The 27,200-nt window shown below is 39.0% G+C and overlaps 3 protein-coding genes and 1 pseudogene across 6 annotated transcripts in view; all 4 read left to right on the forward strand.

Annotated features, from left to right (window-relative positions):
- Nucleotides 1-27,200, forward strand: part of LOC120581421 (protocadherin alpha-C2) — a 172,519-nt gene that overhangs the window by 19,138 nt on the left and 126,181 nt on the right. The window contains exons 1-2 of one of the 4 annotated variants that reach the window (XM_039836323.1): nt 2,425-4,934; nt 24,014-25,966. The exons of 2 other annotated variants lie outside the window; for them this stretch is intronic. In XM_039836323.1, coding sequence (XP_039692257.1) covers nt 2,523-4,934; nt 24,014-25,966 — 4,365 coding nt within the window. In that variant the 5' untranslated portion in view covers nt 2,425-2,522. Of the gene's footprint in view, nt 1-2,424; nt 4,935-24,013; nt 25,967-27,200 lie in introns of those variants that run through there. One more of the 4 variants, XM_039836325.1, reaches the window with a different exon arrangement.
- LOC120581428 (protocadherin alpha-5-like) lies at nt 11,156-13,577 on the forward strand. The gene has a single exon (XM_039836338.1). The coding sequence runs from the start codon at nt 11,156-11,158 to the stop codon at nt 13,538-13,540; it is 2,385 nt and encodes a 794-aa protein (XP_039692272.1). The 3' UTR covers nt 13,541-13,577.
- LOC120581426 (protocadherin alpha-6-like) lies at nt 17,417-19,975 on the forward strand. Its single transcript, XM_039836336.1, has one exon. The coding sequence runs from the start codon at nt 17,428-17,430 to the stop codon at nt 19,864-19,866; it is 2,439 nt and encodes an 812-aa protein (XP_039692270.1). The 5' UTR covers nt 17,417-17,427; the 3' UTR covers nt 19,867-19,975.
- LOC120581765 (uncharacterized) lies at nt 21,393-21,511 on the forward strand (annotated as a pseudogene).

The following is a 27,200-nucleotide window of genomic DNA, read 5'->3' on the forward strand; positions in this document are numbered from 1 at the left end:
TCCCATATTTGATATTTGGTCATTTTCCCTAACAAATAGTTGGGCTCCCATTCAAGTTTCCTTGCCACTGGAATCCAAAGCTTAGGCATATTAGAGACTGAAGAACAGTCACATATTTCTAAACCAAAAGAGACAAAATGAAAATACCAACCTGGCTCCTGGGAGGTGAATGGGTTCTAGTGTAAACAAGTATGTGGAATACTTTCCCACACAAGTTATGTACTATAAATGTCTACATCCTGTTCAAGCTTTCTTGCTGAAACCTAATTAATACTCTGACATTGTGGGGAAGGCTAACATAGAAAACAGATAATCCTCCCTTTTTCCATTTTCATTTCCTTTTTCTGGCACAATTCTTTACTGCTGCCCATCTAGGCAGTATTAACCTCAACGTTTCCAATTGTGGTTCACAATTTTTTTTTATTAGGCCTTATTTTCATCCTATTGTAAATAATAAGGTCGTGCAAAGTTCTCAGAATAAGGGATTTCAGTCTAAAAATTTCAGACCTCCTCTTCAAATTCTTCACGAAGAAGATTCTCAGCTAATAAGACACTTTAAAAATTTGTGAAATTTTTTTTTAGAGATGTATTCTTCTATACTATTCTATATTGAATAGTTTCCAAATAAATGTCCTTTCTATTCTGTTGCATTCCTCACCTATATTTAAAATTATTTTACAAAACAATGTAAATGAGTACAGAGTCCTTTTCACTTTCTTCCAGTGTGTTTGGCATGTATGATCACTTTGTACCAATCTATAGTTTGGGTCCTCAAACAGTGAAACTACTCTGATTTATGTTTTAATTCAGAAAAAAATACTTTGTGAGTATGGCTCTTCATAAATGGGAGCCTAAAGCTATATCCACTATACTGATTTTTAATTTTGTCCTAAACAATCATGGGAAAAAGAGATTTATGAACATAAGAGGCAAAGAAAGTCTGAAAATAGCTACCATCATGTCTCTCTATGTTAAGTTTCTTTATGAAAGGAAAACAAACATGTTTTATTTATTGGGAATTCTTCATTGACTTTTAAAACTCAGATGTCTCAAAGACCATGACTGCCAAGAACTGGAATGAAAATTAAGCTAAAACCCAGGTTTTAAATATTGAAATTGAAATATATATTAATTAGGGCAATGTCTAAGGAAAATATCTTTGTGTCTCTGGAAAATCATAGAGGCTACTGAGACATCGTATTTTCCTAACTAGTTATGTGACCACCTTACTTTAATGCATTTTATTAGGCAATAGAAGAGAACCAAACTGTTCTATTAGGTACATATTCAGCAAATATTAGTTAAGTGTTCTGAACTATTAAACTATTAAGACACAACTATTCTCTTTAAAAGTTTATATGTCAAAAAGGAGGACAGACATACATACCCAAATGTCTACAAAAGAGAAATTAATATAATAAATGGCCCAAGTGATTCAATCTGAATGCTGTAGTATGTAAAAGAAAGTAAAGATGCCAGTCCAGTTGGTTTAATCATGAAAGTCTTCGTTGGTCAAAGAAGTTTTCAGTAGTTATAAAATGGGGGAAATTGCTTTGCAAAGAGTTTGGAAATGATGGATATTATTTAGGCAATAGACGAAATATTTGTTTAACAAAAAATTTTGTTTGAAGCAGGAAATTGTCCACTGAGACTAAAATATATGAGCACTATAGGAGAAAATAGGAGCTTAGGCATTTTAGACACCAGAGAATGGGCAAATATTTACAAACCACAAGAAACAAAATAGAAAATACCAATCCTGCTCATTGGGGTAAATGATTTCCAGTGAATAAAATTATTTGAAATACTTTTCCACAGAAATTAAATACCACAGCATCCTACTTCCCTGTTAAAGCTTTCTTACACCTTAAGTCCTTAGATGATTCCATTAAATGCTGATAGTCTTTGCTTTCTTTTTTGGAAAATTTCAAAATTCCCCTTCAATGGCTTAATCTTGGAATCAGAGGTTCCTAGAGTTAAGTTCTCTGAAGTCTTCAACACCGGCAATATGAAATCCAAAGATGAAGAATGTGTTGTCATTAATAAAAACATTCTCGGGAACACAAAAAAAAATGTGTTATACAATTTGCTAACACTCTACAATTTTATTTTTACGAAGTGTATGTTAACTACAGTTGGGTCTCTGTAATATCTAAAACCTGTATGAAAAAAAGATTTCCACTGAAAACTGCCCCTGTGGTGAAACTAAGGATCACACTCAATCAGTTGTTCAAAATGTGATTATATTCTCCAACGGCGTTAAAGTAAGTGGAATGGCTGACAGTATAAGACTTAGCAGTTTAAGAGTATGAATTTCCATAACTGATTACTTACGATTTGGAGCCACATGATGTCGCTCTATACTATAAAATGATCTGATAGAGAAAGGAAGAAAAAAAAAAAACCCTTCTATTCTTGTGAAGAAGCGGCATCCATTATCCAGATGCTGAAAAATGGAGGGTGCAGGGGCACTGGGCTGAATGGTCAGAAGATAGCTCTTGATTTTGAAACAAGATCCTTTAATGAGGACAAAGTACTGCAGGCCCGAGATGGAGTTATTGTGGAGAAGCGGCAGAGAATCCCGGCGTCTGCTGCTCTCACTCCTGTTCCTCGCAGTCTGGGAGACTGGGAGCGGCCAGGTCCGCTACTCGGTCCCTGAGGAGGCCAAACACGGCACCTTCGTGGGCCGCATCGCCCAGGACCTGGGGCTGGAGCTGGAGGAGCTGGTGCCGCGCCTGTTCCGGGTGGCGTCCAAAGGCAGTGGGGACCTTCTGGAGGTAAATCTGCAGAATGGCATTTTGTTTGTGAATTCTCGGATCGACCGCGAGGAGCTGTGCGGGCGGAGGCTGGAGTGCAGCATCCACCTGGAAGTGATCGTGGAGAGGCCGCTGCAGGTTTTCTATGTGGAGGTGGAAGTGAGGGACATTAACGACAATCCGCCTGTGTTTCCCGGATCACAAAAGAATCTGTTTATGGCCGAATCTAGGCCGCTTGACTCTTGGTTTCCACTAGAGGGCGCGTCCGATGCAGACGTCGGGGCCAACGCTCTGCTCACTTACAGACTGAGCCCCAATGAGTATTTCTCGTTGGAAAAAACATCCGATGACAAGCGGATAAAACGTCTTGGACTTGTATTAAGGAAACCTTTAGATAGAGAAGAAAGTCCGGAAATATTTTTAATGCTCACGGCCACTGATGGAGGCAAACCTGAGCTGACTGGCACCATTCAGTTATTGGTCATAGTGCTAGACGCCAATGATAACACTCCTGCTTTCGATAGAACACTCTATACGGTGAAATTACCAGAAAATGTTCCTAATGGAACGTTAGTAATTAAACTTAACGCCTCAGATTTAGACGAAGGCTCCAATGGAGATATTATTTATTCATTCTCAACTGATACTTTACCAAATGTGAAATCTAAGTTTCACATAGATCCAATTACTGGAGAACTTATTGTAAAGGGATATATTGATTTTGAAGAAAGCAAATCCTTTGAAATTTTTGTAGAAGGCATTGATAAGGGACAGCTCCCACTCTCTGGCCATTGCACAGTTATGGTGGAAGTTGAAGACACCAACGATAATGTGCCAATAATGGAATTCAAGTCCCTGTCACTCCCAATCAGAGAAGACGCTCCATTGGGGACTGTCATCGCCCTGATAAGCGTGTCCGACCGCGACTCCGGTGTAAACAGGCAGGTGACCTGCACACTGTTACCTCATGTCCCCTTTAAGCTGGTGTCCACCTTCAATAATTACTATTCTCTGGTGCTGGACAGCGCCCTGGACCGCGAGAACGTGGCCAACTATGAGCTGGTTGTGACAGCGCAGGACGGGGGCTCGCCTTCGCTGTCGGCCACCGCCAGCGTGTCCGTGGAGGTGGCCGACGTGAACGACAATGCGCCGGTATTCGCGAAGCCCGAGTACACGGTGTTCGTGAAGGAGAACAACCCGCCCGGCTGCCACATCTTCACGGTGTCTGCGCGGGACGCGGACGCGCAGGAGAACGCGCTAGTGTCCTACTCGCTGGTGGAGCGGCGCGTGGGCGAGCGTGCGCTGTCGAGCTACGTGTCGGTGCACGCGGAGAGCGGCAAGGTGTACGCGCTGCAGCCGCTGGACCACGAGGAGCTGGAGCTGTTGCAGTTCCAGGTGAGCGCGCGCGACGCGGGCGTGCCATCTCTGGGCAGCAACGTGACGCTGCAGGTGTTCGTGCTGGACGAGAACGACAACGCGCCCGCGTTGCTGCCGCCTGGGTCTGGCAGCGGGGGCGGCGCGGTGAGCCAGCCGGTGGCGCGTTCTGTGGGCGCCGGCCACGTGGTGGCGAAGGTGCGCGCTGTGGACGCGGACTCCGGCTACAACGCGTGGCTGTCTTACGAGCTGCGGCCGGAGGCGGGGGGCGCTCACAGCCCGTTCCGCGTGGGGCTGTACACGGGCGAGATCAGCACGACGCGAGCCCTGGACGAGGCGGACGCGCCGCGCCAGCGCCTTCTGGTGCTGGTGAAGGACCACGGCGAGCCGGCACTGGCAGTTACCGCCACCGTGCTGCTGTCGCTGGCGGACAGCGGCCAGACGCCAAATAACCCGTCACGGATGTCCGTGGAGGCCACAGGCCGAGAGGCGGCGCTGGTGGATGTGAACGTGTATCTGATCATTGCCATCTGCGCGGTGTCCAGCCTGTTGGTGCTCACGCTGCTGCTGTACACGGCGCTGCGGTGCTCGGCTCCGCCCACTGAGGGCGCTTGCAGGCCGCTGAAGCCCACGCTGGTGTGCTCCAGCGCGGTGGGGAGCTGGTTGTGCTCTCAGCAGAGGCGTCAGAGGATGTGCTCTGGGGAGTGCCCGCCCAAGACCGACCTAATGGCTTTTAGTCCCAGCGTACCTGAATCTGGGGAAAGAGTGAATCAGCAGGCAGCATCGGGGGATTCTCTTTCTAAGGTTAGTTTGTAAATATTCTTTATTTAATCTGAATTATTTAATCTAAAGTTTCGTTTTCTTTTATTCTATCAATTTATTTCTAATATTAAAAATTTCTCAGATTCATGTTTCTCTGTCTTAAATTGTTTTTACTCTTCTTACATACCATTTTAACTAAAATATTGTACAATTTTGACACCAAGGTAATGTATGTTCTTTTCGTTTCTAATCATTATTAAATGTATCTTTATATAACTAGTGTTTAAAATTTTGTGCAATTTTCACCTATTTATTGTCAATTGTAATTAACATTTTGGAGAGCAGTGTCTTCTTATTTTTCTATTGAAAAGTGCACAGACAGAATAACGTAGGTCAATGAATTATTTGAAAGTGAAAACTCCTGTTACCTCCATTCCAGAAGTTACTCAAACGCACCTTCCAAATCACTTTTTCTTTTTTCTCCCCCAAACATGGCCACTCTTTTAACTTTATAACTGTGGTTAATTTTGACCTGTTTCCTAAACTTTATCTAAATGGAATTAAGTAAAATATGTTATATATGTACATATGTTTGTGTATTTCTCATATTTATCATTCATTTTTCTGTGGAATCATCTATATTGCCATATTTGTTGGAGTTCAACTATTTTCTCTCTAGTGGTCTTTTAATGAATATAGTATATGAGTTATTTATTCCACTGTTGTGAATTTTCATTGTTTTTAATGTCTATTTCAAGAATAATACTACCATAAATATATTTGTAAAAATTTTATTGCCTATGTACACACTTTTCTCTATTATTTAACTAAGAATGAGATTAGTGAAACATAGAATATTTACATATCTTTATCTTTAAGAGATCATGCCAATTTTCCCAAATGCGTTTATTTGTTTAAACCCCTGTTAGAGTGTATGAGAGTTCCTATCTCCAAAACTAGACGTTGTCAGATTATTTACATGACTGTCATTTTGCTGGGTATGTTTAAGATTCTCATTTTTTGTTTTCTGATTTATAAATGAGGTTAAGCACCTTCCTGTATTATTATTAGCCATTTTTATATCTTATTTTGTGCAATAGCTGTTCAAGTCTCCTGTCCATTTATCTATTTTGTCCTGTTCCTTTCTATTACTTTTTACAATTTTCTTATATTCTAGACATAAACCTTTCTTGATATTGCACTTTTCTACTCTGTGGCTTGGGATCAAGATTAATTTTCCCCAAGAACTTTCAAGTGGACATTCAAGACCACTTCTTAAAAATGAATTCCACATATTTTTACAAAACAATTGTCCCTTATATAAGCATGGCGTTTTTCTCTTCTAATCTTTTAACTTTTTTTTCAGTAACACAATGTTGATTCTTTTATTTCCACCTAAATTTGCATATAAATTCCATAAAAATAACTTTATGAAGTTTTGATTTGGATTGTATTGAATCTAGTATTGAGGAACATGAAGCTAGTTGATATCTTTACTATAATGAGTCATTGCATTCATGAGCATGGTCTATTTATCTAAATAATCTGTAATGTTTCTTAATTATTTTTTAATATTCTATGTAAAGGTTCTATATATCTTTCTTTAAATTTATTCTTAGGTATTTGCAATTTGTGATCATTATAAATATCAACTTTAAGTTAAAAATTTATTTCTGTTTAACAATGATGAATATATATATTATTTTTTTGTATTGATATGTTACGAGTTCTAGTAATTTACCTATAGGTGCTTTGTATTTTTTCATGTAGGCAATGATCCCATCAGAAAATAATGATGGTTATATTTTTTCCTTTCCAATTACATCTTTTACATCTTTTGTGTCTTATTATATTAGGTAGAACCACTAGTACTATGTCAAATATAATATTAATAATATATTTCTCGTGGTTAAGAATGCTCCTAACTTCTTGTAAAGCAGAAATATGCTTATTTCACGATCACTTTAGAACAATAGTTTTGCTGAGTATCAAATTCTGATTGGAGGTTATTTTCTTCCCAGAACATTCAAGATGACATTGTATATCCTTCTTTTGAGGAGGTGGCTGTCAAGTTTATTGTTTGGCAGTGTGCCCTTTTTCTCTTTTTTCCAAGCTGCTTTTTAATAATTTTTCTTTGTTTTTGATTTTCAGTGGCTTTATTATATGCTCAGTTTTAATTTTCTTTAGCTTTCTTTTGCTTTTTTCCATTTAGTTTTCTTTACTTTTATCTTGCTTTTATTCTTAAGGTTTTTAGTTTTATCTTGCAGTTTTGAAAGCTTCTTGAATATGTGGCTTGATGTCTTTCAACAGTATAAAAAATTTCAGCAATCTGCCTTCAAATATTGCTTCTGCTTCATGTTTTTCTCTTCTTTTCCTCTAACTCAAGGGATATGCATGTTAATTTTTTTCACCATATCTCTTATATCTTCTATACCCTATCTTTTAAAAAAATCACTTTTGATCTCTTTATTACATGCTGAATTTTATTCTGATCAATCTTCTACTTCAGCAATTTTCTCTTATTTCAATATATAATTAAAATCATCAATTGAAATTACATTGTTATTGTGACTTTTTTAGCTTTAGAATTATATTTTTTCTTTTAAAAATAGACTACTGTTTTCTGGTGAAATTCTTTATTATGTATTTATTACATTATATTAATTACAATTTATTTGTGATCTGCTAGATCACTGTAATATTTGGATTAGCTACATGTCTTTTTTATTGTTCATTTTTTCTTATGATAATATATTGAATTTTGGATATTGTGCATGGGAAGTTATGGTTGTTCTAGATGTAGTTATATTCTAGAAATGGGTAAGGAACTTATAAATATCTGATGTATATAGGTTGAGGGCATTTATGAGAAGACTTGAATTGAGATAAATTTTTCTTTTTCTTTTTTTAACTACTACAGTGATGTTTGTCATTATAAAACTTCTGCACACTTTATTTTTCTCTCTCCTACTCGTTCTCCAATTCTATTCTATAGTTTCATATAAAGTAAAGTTAGAATACATATTTTAACTTTATTTTAAAACCTTCTTTCTTCCTCTCCACCACTGAATAAGAACCAAGACTATTAAAGTTTATTGCTGTTTAATAACTCTATTCTTTTCTACCCTGGACACTGGCTAATACTATAAGAATTCTGCACTTCAAGTTTCCACTCATTTGATCTGAGATTTTAAAACTGGATTTGACCTAAGAGTTTGTCATTTCTCTCAATTTAATGATAAACTGTGGCTCAGAGACAAAAAACTTACCTAAGGCCACATGGATATTAATGTGAATACATAGAATAAACCACAAAGTTCTAGAATTTAGCTGCATTGTCCCTTTCTACCATTAAATAAGCTCATTTGGCACTAATGAAGGCAATGGGATTCTGAGCAAAAACTATCCTTAATTTAATTTACTTATTTCTTTCAGAAGTACTTTAAAATTATCTCAGAATGTATATATAATATAAATATTTTAGCTCAATATTTTATAGAGAAGTTGAATCATTCTAAAAGTAACATGAATATATGTACAAAACACAATGTGCTTTCATAGGATAAATTATTTTCCGTACATAATTAAATTTTTTGGTCAAATTTTATGTAGCTGCATAAATTGTTTATAAATCTTTAAAAGATTGCTTGTTATTTCTCAGCAGTAGACCTACATAGTTTTCTACAGATAGGAGAGAAATACAGCATAAAATTTTATTCTGGTTTTGTAGGAAACAAAGGACATCTAGACTCCAATGCAAAATTAAATTTCCTAATGTGAAATCTTTCTAAATCCTTCCCAGTAAATTAATAGAGACACCTCAAAACACTATCTGGTTTCTTTACCCTAAATTCATTATCAAGGAAGGAGTTTTAATCTGTAGTGAGGGTTAAATATAACTGAAATTTCTTGAGACACTAGGTAGTGAAAAGATCAGTCAATAAACTAAACTATAATATTGGATTAAAAGAATGATTTGGAAAAAGATTTAAAGAATTTTCTCTATATATGGAGTCATCTATGGAATTAAGATTAGAAAGTCTATAATTGTTGAGAGAGTAACCCCCTACCCAAAAGAGTTGAATGTTGAAAGACAAATGTAGGTGATAATTCAAAAACTTAAGATAATCTAACAAATATAATCTAACAGATGTGAAAATGGGTCAAATGTCGAGAGTCTTGTTTTCTCCTGAAATATCTTTATATTTACAAGAAAAAAATATAAACTGAAAGAGGCATGTAATATTGATGGCATTTTCTCTATTTGGTATCTTTAAAAAATATTTAAATATATACTAGAAGTATTCTGTGTATACAATTACTATGCATACATTGTAAATACCATACTATCAGTTTGTCTGTTAAACATTTAATATTTACTTTTTTCAAAAGTAAATTTATTTATAGTGTAATTTTGTAGTTTCACATCAGTTATGGTTCTATAATAGAAGGTCAATGTTACTTGATAATATTTTTGACATATTTGTTATCATTTTCTTGTGTATTAAAATGTATGTATTAAAATATTAAAAAGTTATCATTATCAGTAGTTGTTACATACATAGTCTTGAAAATTGATTAGTGTTGAAATTCTTTAGTGTTTGGATGATCTGAATGCTAAGGTGAAAATCATGATAGTAGAGATAGTAAGAATCTTTCAAAAACTAAATGAATGATAAATGTGCTTTAAAGTTTATATCAGAAACAAATCTGGTAACATTATCTAATTCCTTTACATTATTTTTTTGAATACTGGGAAGAATGCTGGGAAACAAATTAATTCCAATTGATTTTGTATTTTCTATTAATTTCTCATTTCTTTTCAAGCTACTCTTTACATTACCACTTTTCCATAGTTGTTTTCTACATTGGCACACAAAAATACTTCAAGTCCCATATATGATTTACACCAAAATTAAGGAAATATATTTGGGGTTTATGCTTTACATGTAAAAGTATCAAGTAATAGAATTATTGATCTCCGTGATCCTCTTGTCTTCACAGGTAAAGATTTTGTAATATTTAAGGAATTCTAGGGAGTATATACATAAGTAGAGGATTAAATATCTTCCATTTAAATATGGAAAGATTGCTGACTTTTGAGGGGTGTATTTTCTTCTGGCTATATTTGTTAAGTGACATCCAAGTGGTATACAACAAATCAACTGGATGATTAAAAGAGATGAAATTAACAGAGAATTAACCTGGCTAACAATGTGATTGATTTCTTTTCAACGTTTTATTTTTTACTAGAACCCAAACGTTTTATGGAGTAGCATATCTACAGATATTATGATATTGATTTGCAGCATAAAAGCAAATATATGCACTTTCACAATTTGTATCAACCCTGACTTAATAATATCAACTTGAGAAATGCTGTCTAGATGCATCTAATTTGAAAATAGTGCCAAGATGCTTATCAAAATTGAATGACTATGACTTTGGCTTCTAGAAAATTTTAATCTCCACATTATGATTTTTTCAGGCAATAGTAAAAGTAGCTAGGCGATATAGAGAGAAATTAAAGAAATGGATTTTTAGCAGTTTGAAAATAAGACTACAAAATGGAACTCAGACAAGAATGTTATTCGAATAGTTTTAGTTACTTTGAAAATAACATCAACAAAAGCCAATATTAAATGCTGCAAAATAAGAATGTAAATTTGTTTTAAGGGTAATGTAAAACTAGTATACAAACATATCATCAAAATAATAGAGAAAACCCCATAAATTTTAATAAGATATATTTAAACATGAAAAGAAATGAAAAAAATAAACTAAAATTTTAAAGTCAGCCAAGGAATACATAAAGCCTCTCCCTAAATAAATCAGTACACATCACTTAGTAAAGATTGGCGTGACACGACCTCAATAGTATTGATTTCGGAATATTTAATGAAAAATAATACCTTATTAAAATTTTAATGATATATTTTGAGTAGAGATCAGGGAAATAAAGAATACATGTCATTGAAATTGAGAAACATTAAACGAATGTAAGATTAATAAAGCATAACAAAGTAAAATACTCACCCTTTCGTCCACATGGTGGCGCTGGAAACCGCATTTGTATTATTTTTTAAACAACAAAGGAATACAGTCAGTTTTTATTCTTTAGTCAGAAAATAAAAAGGCTACTGCACTCTTTGCTGCTGAAGCTGGAAGGTGAGGAAATTAAAAATTGAGCAAATTGGGAATTAAGTTTCCAAAAGCTATTGCGTGGTAGTGCAAAATAATTTGAAGATAGCACCAAATTTGCGATGGTGTATTTCCAGAGAAAAAGTCTGGGATCCCGGTGTCTGCTGCTCTCGCTTCTGCTCTTTGCAGCCTGGGAGACTAAGAGCAGGCAGGTCCACTACTCGGTCCCCGAGGAGGCCAAACACGGCACCTTCGTGGGACGCATCGCCCAGGACCTGGGGCTGGAGCTGGAGGAGCTGGTGCCGCGCATGTTCCGAGTAGCGTCCAAAGGCAGTGGGGACCTTCTGGAGGTAAATCTGCAGAATGGCATTTTGTTTGTGAATTCTCGGATCGACCGCGAGGAGCTGTGCGGGCGGAGGCTGGAGTGCAGCATCCACCTGGAAGTGATCGTGGAGAGGCCGCTGCATGTTTTCCATGTGGAGGTGGAGGTGAAGGACATTAACGACAACCCGCCAAGATTCTTCCGACAAGAACAAAGATTATTTATTTTAGAGTCAAGAATAGTGGATTCCCGATTTCCGCTAGAGGGCGCATCTGATATGGATATCGGAGCAAACGCAGAATTGAGATACAAGTTAAATTCTAATGAATATTTTGATTTGGATGTTAAAGCAAATGAAGAACAAACAAACTTTTTAGAGCTAGTATTGAAGAAGCCAGTAGATAGAGAAGAAACGCAAGAACATAGTTTATTATTGATTGCAATTGATGGAGGAAAACCTGAATTAACAGGTACAGTTCAGTTATTGATAAATGTATTGGATGCAAATGATAATGCTCCAGAATTTGATAAATCTATTTACAATGTTAAGTTACTGGAAAATACACCGAATGGGACGTTAGTTATTAAATTGAACGCCTCAGATGCAGATGAGGGTGTTAATAAGGAAATAGTGTACCTCTTTAGTAATCTTGTTCTTGACAACGTAAAATCTAAATTTATAATCGATTCCAATAGTGGGGAAATAACAGTTATAGGAGAACTGGATTACGAAGACTGTAACGTATATGAAATTAATATTGATGCTGTAGATAAAAGTGCATTCCCGTTAAGTGGACACTGTAAAGTAATAGTGAAACTCCTGGATGAGAATGATAATACTCCAGAGATGGTCATAACCTCCCTATCTCTGCCTGTTCAAGAGGATGCTCCACTGGGCAGTGTCATTGCCCTGATCAGTCTGTCCGATCGCGACTCCGGTGCCAATGGGCAAGTGACCTGTACCCTGTCGCCCCACGTTCCCTTCAAGCTAGTGCCCACCTTCAAGAATTACTATTCCTTGGTGCTGGACAGCGCCCTGGACCGCGAGAGCGTGGCGAACTATGAGCTGGTTGTGACAGCGCGGGATGGGGGCTCTCCTTCGCTGTCGGCCACCGCCAGCGTGTCCGTGGATGTGGCCGACGTGAACGACAATGCGCCGGCGTTCGCGCATTCCGAATACACGGTGTTCGTGAAGGAGAACAACCCGCCCGGCTGCCACATCTTCACAATGTTTGCTCAGGACGCGGACGCGCAGGAGAACGCGCTGGTGTCCTACTCGCTGGTAGAGCGACGCGTGGGCGAGCGTGCGCTGTCGAGCTACGTATCTGTGCACGCGGAGAGCGGCAAGGTGTTCGCGCTGCAGTCACTGGACCACGAGGAGGTGGACCTGCTGCAGTTCCAGGTGAGCGCGCGCGACGCGGGCGTGCCTCCTCTGAGCAGCAATGTGACGCTGCAGGTGTTCGTGCTGGACGAGAACGACAACGCGCCCGCGTTGCTGCCTCCTGGGTCTGGCAGCGGGGGCGGCGTGGTGAGCCAGCCGGTGGCGCGTTCTGTGGGTGCGGGCCACGTGGTGGCGAAGGTGCGCGCGGTGGATGCGGACTCGGGCTACAACGCGTGGCTGTCTTACGAGCTGCGGCGGGAAGCGGGGGGCGCGCACAGCCCGTTCCGCGTGGGGCTGTACACGGGAGAGATCAGCACAACGCGCGCCCTGGACGAGGCGGACGCGCCGCGCCAGCGCCTGCTGGTGCTGGTGAAGGACCACGGCGAGCCAGCACTGGCGGTCACCGCCACCGTGCTGCTGTCGCTGGTGGACAGCGGCCAGCCGCCGAAGACCCCGTTGCGGATTTCTGTGGGCGCCGTGGGCGTGGAAGAGGCGCTGGTGGATGTGAACGTGTATCTGATCATCGCCATCTGCGCGGTGTCCAGCCTGTTGGTGCTCACGCTGCTGTTGTACACGGCGCTGCGGTGCTCGGCTCCGCCCACCGAGGGCGCGTGCGGGCCGGGGAAGCCCATGCTGGTGTGCTCCAGCGCGGTGGGGAGCTGGTCATACTCGCAGCAGAGGCGGCAGAGGGAGTGTTCTGGGGAGGGCCCGCCGAAGACCGACCTCATGGCCTTCAGCCCCAGCCTTCCTCAGGGCCCCAGCTCTTCAGACAACGTGAGTCTAAAAAATCTTATTTATAAGTAACTTTTCATCGTAAGTCTTTACTATTAAACATTTAATATTTTTCTCCATCTTCTCTTTTTGTTTTAAATTATGGCTTTATACTTAATTTTAACATTCTTTTAGTTGTAAATTCTCTGTTAGTACTAACTCATTGACTTAAAATTACTCTTATGTTTAAAATTCACTTCAGTTTTTTGGAGATAATTGCTTTGCATTATAGAGTCGATTTCAGTAACATTTCTCCTTTTTATAAGTTTTTGGAGGTTGGAGTTAATGAGTTCGGTTTTTTTCCATGATAGAAAGTATTTCAGAAATTAAATTTTTTAAAAGTTTATTGCGTAACATTGGTTAATACAATTATATAATTTTCAGGTGTACATTATAATTCGATATCTCTATATTCTATTATGTGATTACCACTTAGAGTAGGAATTCAATTTAATAAACATTTAAATTTTCAATATTGAAGAAATATAGGAAGATACTTGTAAGACATGCTTGAAGTTATTACTTATTCTCCAAGTCTCTTTTTGGGACACCAAAAGGTTTTTATATCATTGAGTCAGTTTTCCTTTCGTTCTCTGTTGAATTTAAAATATTTTAGTTCTTTTACACCAATTTAATTGATTTTTTAGTAATATTTGAGCACTGAATGTTTCTTTTCAACAGTTAGCCTAGTTTAAACAGTTAGCCTTTGCATAGTCATGATGAGTTTATTTGTAGTTAAAACTTTTTAGCTTGAATAGCTTCATTTTTTTCACTTTTGAATAGGAAACACATTTACATGGTTTAAACCCTTTACATGGTTTAAAATGTTTTCCTTCCACCTCCTCTATCAGGCCACTTAATACACCTTTTGAATATTTCAAACAGCAATACCTTCGTTATCTTTCTGGAGCTATTTTCTTTATCTACAAATAAAGTGTCTTCTGTTCTAATGCATAATATTCATATTGCATTTCCTCTTGTTTTAATCAGTATATCTCTGTGATCATGACATATTATTACTTAAAGAGATTTCTAAATTTCTCCAGTTCTATGGTGTCCCATTTTGCATATATATTATAATTTCTTCCTCAACTTAATATCAAGTTTGTGGAAGAATGATTAGTTTTTGTCTAACTTGAATTGTTTTCAAATTCATATTATTATGTTGGTGAGAAAAATTGTAAACTCTCATTTTTTGGAAAATCAATACTTTTGAATTAGAAATTTTGTTTTGTTGCTTTTTTTTGTTTTCAGATTTTAAAAAAGTGTATCATTATATAAATCCCACTCTTGAGTTTGTTGTTTAGCAATACAATTTTGTATAAGAAAGCTGCACATTTGAATGTACCAGAGGCAAGGATGCTCTCCATCTCAAATCGAGAGAATTATTTTCTATGCTTCTTGAAAGAACAATGTGAGTTCATCAGGTAATAAATATTTCACATTTCATATGATAAAATATAAATTCCTTTTTATATCTTTGCCTAGTCTTGCATTCTCATATATATTTAAATTCATAAATACACTTGTATCATACTATTTAAATACTTCTGATACCTCATTACTTTGGGAGAATTTATAAAAATTGAGAAAGGAGCTCTCACCATTGCATAAATTTGTAGTTAACAGTTGTGAGATTAAAAAAAATTAAGTTAATTTAGTTTTAAACTCTTTGCAATATATTATAACTGAGATCTTTCTTTGGTGAGAGAGGAAGTTGTTTATAGAGTGACTAATTTTTTTCTGTACATAATCTCCTTTGACTAGAGTGAATTATTTTTTGTAAAGAAATTAACAAAAATATAAGCTGTTTCTCATGAGAAGACCAGTATTTTCCTTTTCCATGTAAATTTATTTACATGAAGGAATTCATTAACATTGTATAATTTTCTATTGGTGCCAATAAATGGAATTATTACAACTGTTCTAATTAATCAGACTATATTATAAACCTTTTGAAAATGGCTAGGAACTAAAATGAAAAGATAAACTTGATATTTAACTTTAATTAACTAATTCGAAAGTTGAAATTTGAAGAGACTCTTCACTTAGGATAAATTTTATGAAAAATCTTAACCACTATAGAAAACTTTCAACAATAAGGCCGCAAGTCAATATATCTTCTTCAAGACCTATCTGCCTGCAAGCAAAGGAACCTTTTATTTGGGGGGTTATTATTGGTTAGCAAATGAACTCTTTGCTTACCCAAAATAACTGCAATATAAAGTCAGTGAACAGAACTACTACATAAGTCTAGGTTAATTATTTTAAAGTGGAACTTTTAGGGCTGGAGAGGGAGCTTTGTATTACAGTTGTCTGTGAGGATATTACAAGTTTATCAGAATTTTGAAAGAAGGTGGTATTGGCATGTGTCCATTTGAAAAGTCTTTTTGGTGACTCTCATTTTCTCCTTTTGAAAAAGAGTTTAATTACATCCAGTTCATGACATTAAGGATGAATTCATGGTGAAATTGACATTTGGGCTTTACTTTGATATGAAGGTAACATTTCTACAGGTAAAGATGGAGGTAATTTTATAAAACAGCTTGAACAAAGATCATATTGAGGAAGAAGACAAGCAAGCGATCTATTATGTCTGCAAAAGTGAATTCACATTGGAAAGTAGTTGAAAATAACACTGGAAATATTGCACATGTTAATCACATAGAGGTGATTCTAATGTCTTAGAATTTCTGCATTTAGTGCCATTCAATAAAAACTATAGCCACGAAGACAAATATAGTAGTATGTGAAAAGACAGATGGACTGTAGACAGACTTTGAATAGGCAGGTAAGGGAGAAGGGGGTAAGTAAAAATTCATATTGGTGATATGTAGAATGTTCATGTCATTAAAGAAAATGAGAATTTCAAAAGTTTGAATTTGGGGGTTATTAATGATTTCTCTTAATAGTTTTAAATTGTAATTAAATTATTTTCTAGGAGTCATGAACATGTATGGGTGAAAATGACAATTATAACCATAGAAAGGAGGGATGAAGATGAGAGTTTGGGATACGTTCAATAAAATTTATTTGAAACATTAGAAGTGATGAGAACACTTAAAGGAAAGCATATAAAAAGTTGAGGTTGAGGGAAAAGGGTGAGGTCATTTAAGAGCAGCTGAAGGGTCAGAGCAGCAAAGAACAGTGGGTAGTAACCATCAGAATTTGCAGTGATAGAGAATTATGTGAAGGAACATGTTTTGAGGGGGAGGCCTAATATAAACTGCAGAGAAATTAAGAAATGTAAAGAATACACTAAAAGTTTTATCTTCCATTATTAAAGAAACATCTGTAGGAGTATTTGATAGTCATTGAACAAAGAAAGAATGGACTTTAATAATTTATAAGGTTTTAAAAATTTGGATAAAATTTGTTAATTTAAAATCACATTCTTTCACCAGAGCAAAATATAACAGCATGACCTGTGACAGAAACATGCGCATTTTTTTCTACAAAAAGTGTGTAGGCTATTTTGCATTTCTAATTCCCAAGCCTAGTTTGAATCACACTAAAATTTTCTAAACTGGTTGATAACAGTATTTAAATTATTGGGAGGAAAGTTGTTTCACTATGAATAATTTAACCCCTTACTCTACTCTAAACTAATAAAATAAGTCAGACTAGATTAAACTGACTCTGTAAATTACAAACACAAGGAGATTTACTATTAAAAAAAGGCAAAAAAATTTTATTTTTAATTTGAAGAACTATAGCAGAGCGCGGTTTTGTGAATTCATTTCTTACTTACCCTTTGGAGCCACGTGATGTCGCTGTCTACCGTGAAGTTACATCTAGCTATTATTTAAACACATTTCCTCTTATTACTGCATCGCTGAATGATGGCGGGCGCAGAAGAATTGGATTAACAGACTCGGATCATACAGTATTTCATCTTAATGCTGAGACAAGTACTTCCGATGGAAATAAAAGAAGTATTTGTCATGGTTATAATCCCGAAAGGCCGACTGCGATCCCGGTATTTGCTGCTCTCGCTTCTGTTCCTTGCAGTCTGGGAGGCTGTGAGCGGTCAGGTCCACTACTCCGTCCCCGAGGAGGCCAAACACGGCACTTTCGTGGGCCGCATCGCGCAGGACTTAGGACTGGTGTTGGAGGAGCTGGTGCCGCGCCTGTGCCGGGTGGCGTCCAAAGGCAGTGGGGACCTTCTGGAAGTAAATCTGCAGAATGGCATTTTGTTTGTGAATTCTCGGATCGACCGCGAGGAGCTCTGCGGGCGGAGCCTGGAGTGCAGCATACACCTGGAGGTGATCGTGGAGAGGCCGCTGCAGGTTTTCCACGTGCAGGTGGAGATTAAAGATATTAATGACAATCCACCTTTGTTTCTGGTAAAGGAACAAAGAGTGCTGATTTACGAATCTAGGCTGCCAGATTCTGTGATTCCACTAGAGGGCGCGACAGATGAGGACGTTGGCTCAAATTCCATTATAAGTTATAAACTTAGTTCTAGTGAATTCTTCGCACTAGAGGTGAAAACAAACCGTGATGACAATACACAAATTGGGCTTGTGTTAAGGAAATCTTTGGACCGAGAGAAAATTCCCGAACATAACTTACTCTTGACAGCTACTGATGGAGGCAAACCGGAGCTCACTGGCACCGTTCAGCTGCTGGTCATTGTGCTGGACGTGAATGACAATGCTCCCAGTTTCGACCAGTCTGAATATGAAGTAAGAATATTCGAAAACTCAGACAACGGAACAATAGTTATCAGACTGAATGCTTCTGATCCCGACGAAGGAGCTAATCGGGAGATTTCATACTCTTTTAATAGCCCGGTTCCACCCATGATTATTGACCAGTTTAGCATAGATTCAAATACTGGAGAAGTAACAATTCGAAAGGCTCTGGATTTTGAAAAAGCGAATTCCTATAAAATCCGCATTGACGCCACGGACAGAGGCCACCCACCGATGGCGGGTCATTGTACAATTTTGGTAAAAGTCTTAGATATTAATGATAATGTTCCTCAGATTTCCTTGACTTCGTTGTCCCTGCCAGTCAGGGAGGACGCTCCACTTGGTACTGTGATTGCCCTAATCAGCGTGTCCGACCAAGACTCCGGTGCCAACGGGCAGGTGACTTGCATCCTGTCACCCCACGTTCCTTTCAAGCTGGTCTCCACTTTCAAGAATTACTATTCTCTGGTGCTGGACAGCGCCCTGGACCGCGAGAGCGTAGCGAATTATGAGCTGGTGGTGACAGCGCGGGATGGGGGCTCGCCTTCGCTGTCGGCCACCACCAGCCTGTCCGTGGAGGTGGCCGACGTGAACGACAATGCGCCGGCTTTTGCGCAGCCGGAGTACACGGTGTTCGTGAAGGAGAATAACCCGCCCGGCTGTCACATCTTCACGGTGTCTGCGCGGGACGCGGACGCGCAGGAGAACGCGCTGGTGTCCTACTCGCTGGTGGAGCGGCGCGTGGGCGAGCGTGCGCTGTCGAGCTACGTGTCGGTGCACGCGGAGAGCGGCAAGCTGTACGCGCTGCAGCCGCTGGACCACGAGGAGCTGGAGCTGCTGCAGTTCCAGGTGAGCGCGCGCGACGCGGGCGTGCCTCCTCTGGGCAGCAACGTGACCCTGCAGGTGTTTGTGCTGGATGAGAATGACAATGCGCCCGCATTGCTGCCACCTGGGTCTGGCAGCGGGGGCGGCGCGGTGAGCCAGCCAGTGGCGCGTTCTGTGGGCGCGGGCCACGTGGTGGCGAAGGTGCGCGCGGTGGACGCGGACTCGGGCTACAACGCTTGGCTGTCTTACGAGCTGCTGTCGGAGGCGGGGAGCGCGCGCAGCCCATTCCGCGTGGGGCTGTACACGGGCGAGATCAGCACAACGCGCGCCCTGGACGAGGCGGACGCGCCGCGCCAGCGCCTGCTGGTGCTGGTGAAGGACCACGGCGAGCCGGCATTAACGGCCACCGCCACTGTGCTGCTGTCGCTGGTGGACAGCAGCTCAGCTCCAAAGGCCTCGTTGTGGGCGACAGCGAGAGCCACCGGCCCAGAGGTGGCTTTGGTGGATGTGAACGTGTATCTGATCATCGCCATCTGCGCGGTATCCAGCCTGTTGGTGCTCACGTTGCTGCTGTACACAGCGTTGCGATGCTCGGCTCCGCCCACCGAGGGCGCGTTCGAGCCAGGGAAACCCACGCTGGTGTGCTCTAGCGCGGTAGGGAGCTGGTCGTGCTCACAGCAGATGCAGCAGAGGGTGTGCTCTGGGGAGGGCCCACCGAAGACCGACCTTATGGCCTTCAGCCCCAGCCTTCCACCCTGTCCAGTAGTGGTGGATGTGGACGAGCGTCAGGATTTAAATGATCGTTGTGCCAAAGTAAGTCTGAATTTTCACAATTAACAGTTAATAGTTATTTTGAAATGTTATATTTTAAAAAAGGTTTATCTACACTTTTCTATTCTTAAAATTTTGAATAATTTCACATTATATACATGCTTTCATTTTTTCTCTTAATTATAATATTATTTGTTATTAATCTTAGTTTAAAATGGAATTGGACTTTTTAAACATCTTCACCTCAAGATTTTTTGCTTTTAAAGTAAAAATTTTCTTGACTATTTCCTTTTTTGTCTGTTTTTAAAACTGACATCGATAGTAGTATTTTTTTTCTGATTAATTCTGTAGTATTATTGTACCTTTCCATTTACCTCAGGGGAGTTAGCAATAAAATAATATACTGACATTTTAACATCTTTTATTTCTTATTCTTTCATCTTTTTTTTTTTTTTTTGGGCTGGTAAATATTATTTAGCCACCACTTTCAAGTTATCCATTTTGTGTAAGGACTCTATTCCTCTTATTCTCTAGATCTTTGGCTCCGGTGATTCCAATAGTCTGTAGTATTCATTTATTGTTGGTCTTAAACCTTTTAGCGATAAATGACAGAACATTAGTTAACAGATTGAGTACTTCTTTGGGGATGAAAGTGTGAAAAGTGAGACTTCATAATCTTTTAATTACCCTGTGACACCCATGGTATTGCTCGGTTTATAGGATGCAAACATGGGAGAGATTAATTCAAAGGAATTTGGACTTTGATCAAGTAAGTCCATATAAAATCTGTGTATCTGACTCACTGAAAATCTCTTGTTTATGTTTGAATTTTATTTGGTAGGTTTCTTTTTATGGAGAACTAACTATATCTTCTAAGCTAATGTTTTCACTACTTCTTTATTATGATTTTAACAATTCACTTTTCTTTACATGAAGGCAGCAGATCGTATGTTAAATGTCATGAGTTTTAAAACCATCCTTTCTTGCCTGCATTCCACTCCTACCAATTTTGTTCTGTGCAGCATGGATGATTATTTAACCTCTCAGTTTCCAGTTTTCCACCTGTAAATTTGTGATGATAATGAGTAGTATCTATAACAAAAAATTGTACATATTTAGTAAGATGAATCTTATAAGATACTCATAATAGTATTAGCTAAATAGTAAATGCTTAGTAAAATAAACTATTATTTTTTGACTTGGAATAGTAAAATCTAAAATGTCATAAAGTTGTCATTATGGCTTCTTATTATTTTAATTTTTTGTAAACATGTTGTGTTATTTGTACTGAGTCCATAATTACCAAATTAATCCAAGATGTCTCTGACATTTTGAATGCTATGTACTACACTGAAAATATAACTTAAAACCAGTTTTTCAAAGTTGAAAATTGAATTAAGACTTTGGCAGTGGAAAAGATTTTTGTATTTAAAAAAGACTATCATTAATTGAAATGGTGTATTTTTCCACATTTAAATGTTGCCCAAGGTTCATCTTGGAATGAGTTGGGTTGATGCTCCCCAGTGTGTTTATTTTCTATTCTTGAAATTTCAGAAACCATTAATAGTGTTTTCTGTTTTTTAAAAATAAATGTCTATGGCCATGCTACCCTGAACAAGCCCGATACCATCTGATCTCAGAAGCTAAGCAGGGTCGAGCCTGGTTAGTACTTGGGTGGGAGACCACCTAGGAAAACCAGGTGCTGTAGGAGTAAAAATTTAAAAAATAAAAAAATAAGGGATCATAAGCTGACAAAGTCCTTGCAATCTGTGAGGTCAACCAAGGGTTGCCTCACCTAAAAAAAAATATATATATATATATATATATATATATATATATATATATATATATATATATATATATATGTAAGAACACAATAATAAAATAAAAAAAATATATATATATATATGTAAGAACACAATAATAATTTTAAACACATACTTAAAAGTAACAAGATGGGCTATGGTCATACCAATCAATAAAGAGTGTCATCTGTATAACTAGTTATATATAACAACCTTAAAAACAAAATGATTTCTTAGAAAATAGAGAAGAACCATAGCCATCAATCTTGAGTAAGCATTTTAAAAAGATTCTAGGAAGGTCTAAGAGCATGATGTTCTGACCAGACTCATTGAATTAATAAGACCCATTGTCTGGCTTAAGAAGTTCACTGAAAATTAAAGATATATGTCATACATAAACATGATCATTTTAGAAAGCAGAATATTATGAAGCACAGGAAACAGAAATCATCGTTATTGGAAATGAAAAGAAAGATCTGCCTATTTCCCTCACTGAAGGAGTCCTTCAAGAGTTATGATACTTTTAGTGGTTTTTAAAGTGGAGAAGTTTCCTCTGGGAGAATATTGAGTATATAGGTATTCTTGAGAACAGAAAAATTTAAATAAGTACATGAAAAATTCCAAATGTGCCTGGGAACAGGGAATAGTTTGCTTTGGTCAGAACATATGGCTCTCATGGGAAGAGTATGAATAAGGTTGGAAAAGTATTATGAGACAAATTTCTTGTGTAACTTTGAGTACTACACTAAAAATTTTTTAACTCACTTTAATGTCCTTTGAAAGCTATCAAAAAGTGTGAAGCAATAGGAATAAAAGGTGTTTTTCAGGAAGATGATTGTCAGGATTAAATAAAGAATAAATGAGATTGTGACAAGATGACACAATCAGAAGCAATTGTAGTAATCCAGGATAGCAGAAATATTTAAAACTCCTTTAGGCAGATATCAAACTTGGAAAACATTAGAACGTGAATGTAATTTTATTTGCAGTTAGGAATATGGTAGTGAAACATTAAAAATAACTTGCTCTGTTAAGTACTAGAACTAAAAAGTATCAAATATCCCAAGCCTGATTAAAGGACTGCTCTAAGGATGACAGATGAGTACCGACATTTATCTAATGAAATAAACTTATATTATAAAATAAATCATCTAAATTATACTGGAGATTGTAAACACAGTGGATATTCACAAAACATGAGGCTTCAAAGGATGGAAAGATAAAGATATAAGAACCATAAACCACGGAAAGAGAACATATAAATTCTGATGAAAAGGGAAACTCAGTATACTTTCTCCTCACAAAATTCACTTAATATAAATTATCCCCCTTCAAAGATCCCCAAGTCTATCATTGTGTTTTCTTAAGAAAAAGTATATGAATTAGTTGCTTATATTTCTTGCTTCCTAAAAACAAACAACCTTTCTAAATTTTTCTGCCATTAATAGATTCTTGAGATCCAGGTCCCTAGAGAGACCAGGAGTTTTCTTAACAGAAATCTAAGAAAATGGAGTTTCCTGAATTTGAACAAATAATTTTAAAACTTAGTGTTACTAACATGATTCGTTTTATTGTCACTTAGGTTTTTATCTTTATTTTAAAACTTTGTGGAAAAACATATTTTCAAGGCATGAGGAAACCACAATTATGGTCACACTAAATATTAATAATTTTCTTACAAAGCCTTCAGCAAGCATGAGAATGTGTCCTTTAATAAAAATAAAGGAAAAAATTCAGAGATCGAAATAAAACTTTGCATCTTATTAAAGTTGGCTTTTGTAATTTGTAATTACTATTTGGGCCACATGATGTCGCTCTTTGCCTTAAAATCCTCTCATATTCAAGACAACTAAGTCATCGTTTTCACATTGTAAAGACTTCACGCTGCTACACTATCCGGAAGTTGAACAATGGAGAGCAAATTAGGATACTGAAGAAACAATAAGAAGATTCCTATAAATTTTGACAGAAGTTGCGCTCCTTAGAATTAAAAGAAAAATTTTGAAATGATGGACTCCAATCAAGGTGACCGCGGGGACCGGCATCTACTGCTGTTGTTTGTAATTCTCACAGCTTGGGAGAATGGGAGCGGCCAGGTCCGCTACTCGGTCCCCGAGGAGGCCAAACACGGCACCTTCGTAGGCCGCATCGCCCAGGATCTGGGGCTGGAGCTGGCGGAGCTGGTGCCGCGTCTGTTCCGAGTAGCATCCAAAGGCAGTGGGGACCTTCTGGAGGTAAATCTGCAGAATGGCATTTTGTTTGTGAATTCTCGGATCGATCGCGAGGAGCTGTGCGGGCAGAGTCTGGAGTGCAGCATCCACCTGGAAGTGATCATGGAGAGGCCGCTGCAGGTTTTCCATGTGGAGGTGGAGGTAAAGGATGTTAACGACAATTCGCCTGTATTCCAGGGAACACAAAAGAATCTGTTTATCGCGGAATCCAGGCTGCTTGACTCTCGGTTTCCACTAGAGGGCGCCTCCGATGCAGATATCGGGGCCAACGCTCTGCTGACTTATAGACTGAGCCCCAATGAGTATTTCTCTCTGGACGTACCAACCACCGACGAACAGGTAAAACCTCTTGGGCTTGTGCTACGGAAATCTTTAGACAGGGAAGAAGCTCCAGAGATATTTTTAGTGCTCACGGCCACTGATGGAGGCAAACCTGAGCTGACTGGCACCGTTCAGTTACTCGTCACAGTGCTGGACGCTAATGACAACGCCCCAGCTTTCGACAGAACACTCTATGCGGTGAAATTACCAGAAAATGTTCCTAATGGAACGTTGGTAATTAAACTTCACGCCTCAGATATAGACGAAGACTTGAATGGAGATATTATTTACTCATTCTCTAGTGATGTTGCTCCAGATGTAAAGTCTAAGTTCTACATAGACCGCATACATGGAGAAATTATAGTAATAGGACATATTGATTTTGAAGAAAGTAAAACTTACAAAATTCGAGTAGAGGCAATTGATAAAGGCCTCCTACCCCTGGCTGGTCACTGTACAGTACTTGTGGAAGTTGTGGACGCTAATGACAATGCTCCAAAGTTGACTGTCACTTCCTTGTCTCTCCCTATCTCAGAAGATGCTCAACCGGGCACAGTCATAACCTTAATAAACGTATCTGACCGAGATTCCGATGTCAACGGGCTGGTTACCTGCACCTTGTCACCCCATGTTCCCTTCAAGCTGGTCTCCACTTTCAAGAATTACTATTCCCTGGTGCTGGACAGCACCTTGGACCGCGAGAGCGTGCCGAACTATGAGTTGCTGGTGACAGCGCAGGACGGGGGCTCACCTTCGCTGTCGGCCACCACCAGAGTGTCCGTGGAGGTGGCCGACGTGAACGACAATGCGCCAGCTTTTGCGCAGCCCGAGTACACGGTGTTCGTGAAGGAGAACAACCCGCCCGGCTGCCACATCTTCACGGTGTCTGCGCGGGACGCGGACGCGCAGGAGAACGCGCTGGTGTCCTACTCGCTGGTGGAGCGGCGCGTGGGCGAGCGTGCGCTGTCGAGCTACGTGTCGGTGCACGCGGAGAGCGGCAAGGTGTACGCGCTGCAGCCGCTGGACCACGAGGAGCTGGAGCTGTTGCAGTTCCAGGTGAGAGCGAGCGACGCGGGCGTGCCTCCTCTGGGCAGCAAAGTGACGCTGCAGGTGTTCGTGCTGGACGAGAACGACAATGCGCCCGCGTTGCTGCCGCCTGGGGCTGGCGACGGGGGCGGCGTGATGAGCCAGCTGGTGGCGCGTTCTGTGGGCGCGGGCCACGTGGTGGCGAAGGTGCGCGCGGTGGATGCGGACTCGGGCTACAACGCGTGGCTGTCTTACGAGCTGCAGTCGGAGGCGGGGGGCGCGCGCAGCCCGTTCCGCGTGGGGCTGTACACGGGCGAGATCAGCACGACGCGCGCCCTGGACGAGGCGGACGCGCCGCGCCAGCGTCTTCTGGTGCTGGTGAAGGACCACGGCGAGCCTGCGCTGGCGTCCACGGCCACCGTAATGCTGTCGCTAGTGGACAGTGGCCAGACGCCGAAGACTCCGTCACGTATATCGATAGGGGACATGGACCCAGAGGCAGCGCTGGTGGATGTGAACGTGTATCTGATCATCGCCATCTGCGCGGTGTCCAGCCTGTTGGTGCTCACGCTGCTGCTGTACACGGCGCTGCGGTGCTCGGCTCCGCCCACCGAGGGGGCGTGCGGGCCAGGGAAGGCCACTCTGGTGTGCTCCAGCGCGGTAGGAAGCTGGTGGTGCTCGCAGCAGAGGCGGCAGAGGGAGTGTTCTGGGGAGGGCCCGCCGAAGACCGACCTCATGGCCTTCAGCCCCAGCCTTCCTCAGGGCCCCAGCTCTTCAGACAACGTGAGTCTAAAAAATCTTATTTTCAACAATTTATAAGCACCATTTTTATGTCCTTTGTTTAAATATTTCTTGTATAATTTATTCTATTTTAGGGATAGTTTTATATATAATTGTATTTTTATGGTTCTAATTGCACTATTTCTTGAGTTGTATATGTATTATGCATGTACTTTTATTTTTGGAGTGTGTAGTCTTGTAGGTTAAAATTGTCGATGTATATTACTTTCTATTTTTGTATGAACTTTTTACTAATGGTAATAGTAGGTTCACTTTCTCTCTATTATATAGTGGAATTCCATAACCGAATGTTTACATGTCCATACTTTACTATTTGGTCTTTATAGTTTCTTTTAAAGAACATAATTGATACATATTTGACATTTTTATTCTATATTCTTATTTTATGAAGACATAAATATTTGAACATCATGTTTTCAATATTGCCATTTTATGTTTAGTTTAGAACTTGAAATATTTTATCTTTTTATTAAACTGTTTATTTTCTTTTTTCAGTTTTATTTGTCTAGTAACTGACTTCTTTTTAACTTACTCTGTAGAACTTTTTCCCCATATTTATGATGAATATTATTTATAACTTAAAAATATAGTTTAAATGACATCTAAATAGTATATTTATTTTGTTTTTTTGTTTGTATAGTCAATATAGTCATATTCAAATTTTCAAGGAATCAAATCTGCTATATAGTGACAAGTCTCATTGTCACCTTTAACCCTAAGCCAGTTACTTTAAACTGTCTTAATTTCTGAAGCATTTTCAATTTCTTTAGTTTCCTCCAAGATATATATATCTTCTGTATATATATATATGTGTGTGTGTGTGTGTGTATACATACACACACATATATATATACACAATCTGTCTTTCTTTTTTAAAAGAGCAAGTGATTGTACTTAAACCTGCTCTTTTGCATTTGAAGTTTTTCCACTATAACTTGGCATTTATGCCATATTATTTCATAGAAAGTTTTCTTGCTTAGTTGTTTCCCCTTTTAAAAAAAATCTGCATCTTTTTTATTGTATGGATATATCATGATTTATTCTTCCATTTCTCTGTATATCAATGGAACAATAACTTAAGTATACAAACTAGTACTTTTTAAAATTTACAAAAAGTTTGGTTAGAAATTGTTGTCAGCGTCCACATAGAATACTTTAGAACGTTATTTTAGGATGTTTGTTTATTGTTCTTGGTGTAATTTTACATAAAGTCACA

Source organism: Pteropus medius, unplaced genomic scaffold, assembly GCF_902729225.1.
Source record: "Pteropus medius unplaced genomic scaffold, Ma_sr-lr_union100, whole genome shotgun sequence".
NCBI lineage: Eukaryota > Metazoa > Chordata > Mammalia > Chiroptera > Pteropodidae > Pteropus > Pteropus medius.